The sequence below is a fragment of the Mus caroli genome, unplaced genomic scaffold (assembly GCF_978045245.1).
Source record: "Mus caroli unplaced genomic scaffold, Mus_caroli_1 scaffold_2, whole genome shotgun sequence".
NCBI classification, from domain to species: Eukaryota; Metazoa; Chordata; class Mammalia; order Rodentia; family Muridae; genus Mus; species Mus caroli.
Genome location: NW_028227257.1, coordinates 152,007,719 through 152,014,657, shown reverse-complemented (window position 1 = coordinate 152,014,657; position 6,939 = coordinate 152,007,719). Strand labels below are relative to the sequence as shown.

The 6,939-nt window shown below is 49.4% G+C and overlaps 1 protein-coding gene across 1 annotated transcript in view; it reads right to left on the bottom strand.

Moving 5' to 3' along the window:
- Nucleotides 1–2,120: 2,120 nt before the first annotated feature.
- Nucleotides 2,121–6,939, bottom strand: part of Cfap77 (cilia and flagella associated protein 77) — a 127,733-nt gene continuing 122,914 nt past the window's right edge. The window contains exon 6 of the mRNA XM_021156178.2: nucleotides 2,121–3,098. Coding sequence (XP_021011837.1) covers nucleotides 2,976–3,098 — 123 coding nt within the window. The 3' untranslated portion in view covers nucleotides 2,121–2,975. The remainder of the gene's footprint in view (nucleotides 3,099–6,939) is intronic.

Genomic DNA, 6,939 nt, shown 5'->3' with positions numbered 1-6,939 from the left:
GCTTCACACTCTTTAGCCACAGTGACCTGATTTGCTAGCGCTGTAGCTGAATCCCCTCTGGCTCACCTCTGCATCGCCACCAGGCTCAGGATGGCTTTAGCCAAATGAGTCAGGAGGTTTGTTTCTCTCTGGGAATGAGAACAGGGTTCAAGTCCATAGGTGGTGTAGGGTTCATCATAGCCTCACTGAGCCAGGTTCCCAAGGGGGACAGTGTGTGGCTGCTAATGGGCTACAGTACAGGTGTGTGTGTGTGTGTGTGTGTGTGTGTGTGTGAGTATATGTGTGCATGTATATGTACTGCTTATATGTGTGTATAGATGATGTATAGACCTATTTAGATTGGTGTTTCAGCAACCATCCAGGCCCAGGGGATCTCCAATCAGTGGGTACTATGCAGACAGCCTTGAATACCTACCAGGTGCCCAGCCCTGGGATTTGGCTCTGAGGTCTGAGATCCCTGATGGCAGGGGTAGGGTCCCTCTGGAGGAAAGACAGACAGTAAGGCAGTGAAGAAACTGGAGTGGGGTCATGTGCTACAGAGAATTCACACAGGCTGGTGTGAATTTACCTGGGGCTGTTGGAGGAGGGACTCGGGTAGATCTGAAAGACAAGGGAGAGTCAGGTGACAGCGTGGACCTTCAGTGCAGCAGGCAGAGAAGAAAGCAGACTTTAAGCCTGAGGCAGAAGTGAGCACAACCAGAGGGGAACGAGAAGGGGCCAGAGATGGGAGGTAACTCAGGGCTCAGGTAGGAAGTCCCTACCTCAGGTAGGTCTTACTCTGTACTGGGCCTGGGGACCTTACCTGCTGGGCCTTGGCTTCTTCCTTCAGAAGCCACAGACTTTGAAAGTCTGCTCTAGAGCAAGGCTTGTAAGGAGCTGGGAAGTGGGGGTTGGGTGGGGGAGCCTACTGAACTGTTTTGAGCTGGGAAGCAACTCAAATGCAGGGAGCAGAGCTCGAAAGACAGGGCTGCTGGGGTCGGCTTTTCGGGCAGCATCCATGAGATCCTGGCGAGTCCCATGCACCTATTTTCTGTTTTGTTTCTGTTGTTTTGTTTTGAGAGAGGGCTTCACTATATATATATGCCTGGCTATCCTGGAACTCACTCTGTAGACCAGGCTGACCTCGAACTCACAGAGATCCTCTTGCCTGTGGCTCCTGGGTGCTGGGATTAAAGCAGTGCACCACTATGGCTACATTTTCTGAGACCGTGTCCCACACAGCCCTAGGTTACCATGTTACCTTGGCCCTCATGCCTCTACGTCCAAGAGCTAGGGTTATAGGTGTATGCCTCTATCCTGGGTTTATGCCATGCTGGGCATGGAACCTGGGGCTGAACAAGCACTCTGCCAACTGAACTACCTCCCAGAGTCTTGTGGTGGGTTAGATGTGACAGATAAAGGGACCTGAGCCAGGGAAGGTTTGAGCTTTAGTACTTGGGTGTGTGGCGTCACTTATAACCTGGGGAGACTGAGGAGGAAGCAGGTTTGTGGGAAAACAGTTCTGTGTATGTGGGGTTGGTTAGAAAGAAATGAGTGCCAGGCTCCCTATCCAGGCATCAGCCAGGCAGGGGCACAGATGAGTCCTGGGGCTTTGTGGTGGTTTGAATAGGAATGGCCCCCACAGGCTCGGGTATTTGAATGCTTGGTCATTAGGGAGTGGTGACACTGTTTAACAGGGAATAAGAGTTGTGGCCTTTTTGGAGGAAGTGTGTCACTGGGGGTGGGCTTTGGGGAGTCAAATCCTCAAATGGGGCCCAGTGGCTCTCTCTTCTTGCTGCCTGTGAATTCTCAGCTCCTTCTCCAGCACCATGCTTGCCTGCATGCTACCATGCTTCCTGCCCTGAAGATACTGGACTAAACCTCCGAAAGTGTAAGCCAGCCCCAGTAAAATGCTTGCCTTTATAAGAATTGCTGTTGTCATGGTGTCTCTTCCCAGCAATAGAACAGTGACTAAGACAAGCTCTTGGGGCCTTAAAAACTGGCCCGAGGAAGGGCTCTGTGGACATGATGTCGAGGTTTGCTTACCTCGAAAGGTTCGGTGTAGCAACATCCACGTTGCACATCAGTTCATTCCTGTTACAGTGTGCTGTCAAATAAAGACACAAGGAGAAGAGGGCAAGGCATCTTTTTATATTTAAAATAAATTCCTTTGTAATTTGTGGAGAGAAGCCAAAGACACCAGAGAAAGGTGTGATTCAAGGTACTAGAGATGTCCCATAACTGGAACCTAGCCACCTGCCCAGCACAAGACCTTCTCCTTTGGAAGGATGAGCCCCATCCAAGTGGCCTTAAGAAGTCCATGCTGGTCTGCCTGATTGACAGGGCCACAGCACTGAGGGCGGGGCCTGGCCCTGAGTAATGAACCATCCCAGAGAGAGAATCCTGCCATGTCGAGACCCCAGTCATCCCCAGAAGGGCAATTAAAATTCATGTTTGGAATAAGAAATGAGTGCTTTCAAAGCCTGCTGGTGCTACACTTTCTGCTGGAAAACAAAAACAAAAACAAAAACAAAAAAAAACAAAACAGGCATAGGCAGGACTGTGAAATTGACTCTTTGCCTGGCTTTTTTTTTTTTAAAGAATTGCCTTGTATTTTTGATTTATCATGTAAAGTAAGACTTGCAAAGAGGCAGAGTGGATCTCCTGGAAGAGGAGGAAGGGGTGAACATGGAAAGAGAAAAGGAAGAAGAGAGAATGGGGGGAGAAGAAGAGGGGGAGGGAAAGAGAATTTTGAGGAGGATGGTGGTTTCTAGGCACAGGAAAACTGGGGGAAGACAAGGGTGATGTTGTGTAACAAAAGGGTGAGGGGGGTCAGGGTTCTTATAAAGAAAAAAGTAGGTCCCTGTGGCAAAGGGCTGTGTCACAATGTAGGACTATCTTTCTGGAGTTGGCAGGGGGTGCGGGGGGGGGGTGAGAAACTGAGTTCCTTGGGGTTTTTTTCTAGTGCATCTCAGAGGCTCCTCCTGTGGGGAGGGCTAGGGGTGGGTGTAGTTGCCCATCCGCAGGGTGCCCTGGCGCACAGCATACTCTTCCTTGTGGGCTTTGAGGGCTCTCTGGCGATCAGCCTCAGTAGGGAACGTAGCAAGATGGGAAGTCACCTGTGGACAGAGGGAAAGGATGCTGATTGAGGCTCAGTCAACTGAGGCTTGGCCTGTGCTCCCACATCCCTCCCCAGGCCTCAATCCTGGAGGAATAATGAAAGGAGCTGTGAGTGGGGCAGGCCGGGCAAAGCAGCAGGGACGGTGGCTACCATAGCAGGGACAGTGGCTGCCATAGGTTCTTTTCAGTTTATTGCTGAGAAAGATACCTGTCGGTAGACGTCACCGGCAGTGACTGGAGCTGACATTCAGTAGGACCTGGTAACCTTCACATGACGATAGTTTACCATTAAAACCCCAAAAGATGACTCAGGAAGTAAAGATGTTTGCTGCCAAACCCGAGTGTGTGAGCTCATGCACACACACCCACACCCACACACTCACACTCACACACACACCACACACACATACACACCACACACACACACACCACACCACACACACTCACACACACACCACACACACACACACACCACACTCACACACACACCACACTCACTCACACACACACACACACACACACACACACACACACACGGGGGGGGGGGCGGGCACATTCTGTCCTCCAAGACAACAATCTAATTTCTTCCCTCCTGTGGGGACAACATGATTCTCAAAATTACCAGAGCCACAGTTCCAGGACATGTTACATTACAATGCAAGAAAATAACAAAGAGAGGGCATGCGGAGTACTGGGCACACGGCTCAGTACTTGCCTACTGTGAGAGATGCCCTGGGTCCCATTCCTGGCACCAAATAACACCAGGCCGCAGTCCCAGTACTTGAGGCAGAAAAATCAGAAATTCAAGATCATCCCCAGCTACATAGTAAGTTTAAAGCCAGCCTGGCCTACATGAGACCCAGACTCAAAGCAAAACAAAATAAAACGTGGGAAAGAGACAAATTCAAGGACTACCATGGGACACTGGTGTGACTCAGGGAGAGGGTGTTGGCTTGTGTGAGACCATGGCTTCGTCCCCTGCCAGGCAAAGTGCAAATTTTTTAAAAGGGTTGATGGGCTGCAGAGATGGCTCAGCAGTTAAGAGCATCAGCTGCTCTTGCAGAGGTCCCGAGTTTAGTTCCTAACACCCCCATGTTAGCTCACAAGCACTCCAGCCTCAGGGGATCTTTCTGGCCTTCTTGGATACCAGGCACACACATGGTACTCACAGGTAAAACACTCATACATATAAAAACACGAATTTAAAATCTAAAGCTTAAGCAAAGGCAAGCTGTTGTGCCTCAGTTGCTCAACTTGTCCCTTCCCTCTATAGAAACAGTGGCAAGTCGAGAACCTGCAGAACCTGTCTCTTCTGCTGATGCCCCTGGACTGGTCCACTCCAGAGGCTGGGAGACCCTGTACATCAGCGCTTCTCTTTGGGATACCATAGGGCAGGAAGATGTAGGCTCTAGCTGACCACTGATAGCGTCTGTCTGTTCTCTCCCTCTCTCACTCAGTCACGCCTATTGAACACAGCTCTGAATCTGACACAGACATAACACTGAGCCAGGAAGACCTACTCTTCTGAAAGGGCCCTTCAGGAGAGCGAATGTCTCCCAACAACTTCCAGGGTACTTCTTTACAGTCAGGGAAAGTAGGTGCATTCGATGATAACAGCCTGAACCCAAGGCTGGGTGGGTCCAGAGGAGGAGCCTGGAGGAGAGACTTGCGGAGAGCTGTTGGAAGGACATGTATGGCATTCCTAGGCAAAGAGAGGGAATGCCTGCAGACCCAGCTCAATTATAGCTTAAGTTCAGGATGCGATGGGGTGCTGAGGTAGAGGACCGACAGACACAGGTTTGTATTGTCAGGAGCACTGGTGGCTTCAGGGCCTCAGACATGAGGTCCTGATCAAGAACCCAGGCCAGTGTCGGCCTTGTGGGTTTGTGTCTGGGTCAGCAGCCTGTGTGTGTGTGACATATGGGCTAGCGCTTGCAGAATCCAGAAGTTTGTCAGATCTTCTGGGTCTGGAGTTTCAGGTGGTTGTGTGTTGCTGGTCCTCTCAAAGAACAGCCAGCTTTCTTAGCTGCTGAGGCACCACTCCAGCCCCTTATTTTTTGTGACAAGGCCTCCCACTGAACTTGAAGCTCACAAAACACCAGGGGTCTGCCTGCCTCTGAAGCCTCCCCTAGCCAGGACTAGGTGACAGAATGGCACCACCAGCGGTCACTGGTTCTGGAACACAAATGTGGCAACAGGCACTTTACTGACTGAGCCATGTTCTCAGCATCAGCTCATGGCCTTCATGTAGCAAAGTTAAGAGACCCAGGAAAGAGGATAAAATATCAGAGAGAAAGGAGAAGAAAGAATTTAGTGGGAAGTCTGGCTCAGGGCCCAATCCTCTGAGCCAGGTCCGGGAATGTCCGCACAGAGGGAACTGACGGCAGAGAAACCCTTTGCTCCCAAAAGACAGCTGGAACTTCTCAAGAGAGTGGCTTGTGTGTCTCTGAGCCTTGGGCACCCCGCTGAGGGGTCATCCAGTGGCTCATTCTTAGGTCTCCTAGTCTCCAGCAGGCATTATGATCAGAGGAGTTCTGTCCCTGGTGGCTGGTTATCAGTCCAGTGTGCCTTTTAAAACATAAGCCGTCTTGTCCAACCACTCTGGAAATCAGTTTGGCGGTTCCTCAGAAAATTGGACATAATACTACCGGAGGATCCAGCAATACCTCTCCTGGGCATATATCCAGAAGCTGTTCCAACCGGTAAGAAGGACACATGCTCCACTATGTTCATAGCAGCCTTATTTATAATAGCCAGAAGCTGGAAAGAACCCAGATGTCCCTCAACAGAGGAATGGATACAGAAATTATGGTACATTTACACAATGGAGTACTACTCAGCTATTAAAAGGAATGAATTTATGAAATTCCTAGGCAAATGGATGGACCTGGAGGGCATCATCTTGAGTGAAGTAACACAATCACAAAGGAACTCACACAATATGTACTCACTGATAAGTGGATATTAGCCCCAAAACTTAGGATACCCAAGATATAAGATACAATTTGTTAAACGCATGAAACTCAAGAAGTACGAAGACCAAAGTGTGGACACTGTGCCCCTTCTAAGAATTGGGAACAAAACACCCATGGAAAGAGTTACAGAGATAAAGTTTGGAGCTGTGACGAAAGGATGGACCATCTAAAGACTGCCATATCCAGGGATCCATCCCATAATCAGCTTCCAAATGCTGACACCATTCCATACACTAGCAAGATTTTGCTGAAAGGACCCAGATATAGCTGTCTCTTGTGAGACAATGCCGGGGCCTAGCAAACACAGAAATGGATGCTCACAGTAAGCTATTGGATGGATCACAGGGCCCCCAATGGAGGAACTAGAGAAAGTACCCAAGGAGCTAAAGGGATCTGCAACCCTATAGGTGAACAACATTATGAAGTAACCAGTACCCAGGAGCTCGTGTCTCTAGCTGCATATGAATCAGAAGATGGCCTTGTCGGCCATCACTGGAAAGAGAGGCCCATTGGACTTGCAAACTTTATATGCCCCAGTACAGGGGAACACCAGGGCCAAAAAGTGGGAGTGGGTGGGAAGGGGAGGGGGGGAGTGTATTGGGGACTTTTTGGATAGCATTGGAAATGTAAATGAGGAAAATACCTAATAAAAAAAAAGGAAAAAAAAAAAAACATAAGCCGTTTGCTCCTCAGTGTCTACATTAGTAAAAGACACGGTTTTCCAAAATGTTTAACACTATGCAAAATAGCCTTCCATTCTGTTACAACATCACTGAAAAATAATTTTCCTTCTTCCAAGAAGACTCTCCTGTGGGGTGTGGTGGCACACTCCTATAATCCAGTCACTGGGTAGGCTGAGGCAGGA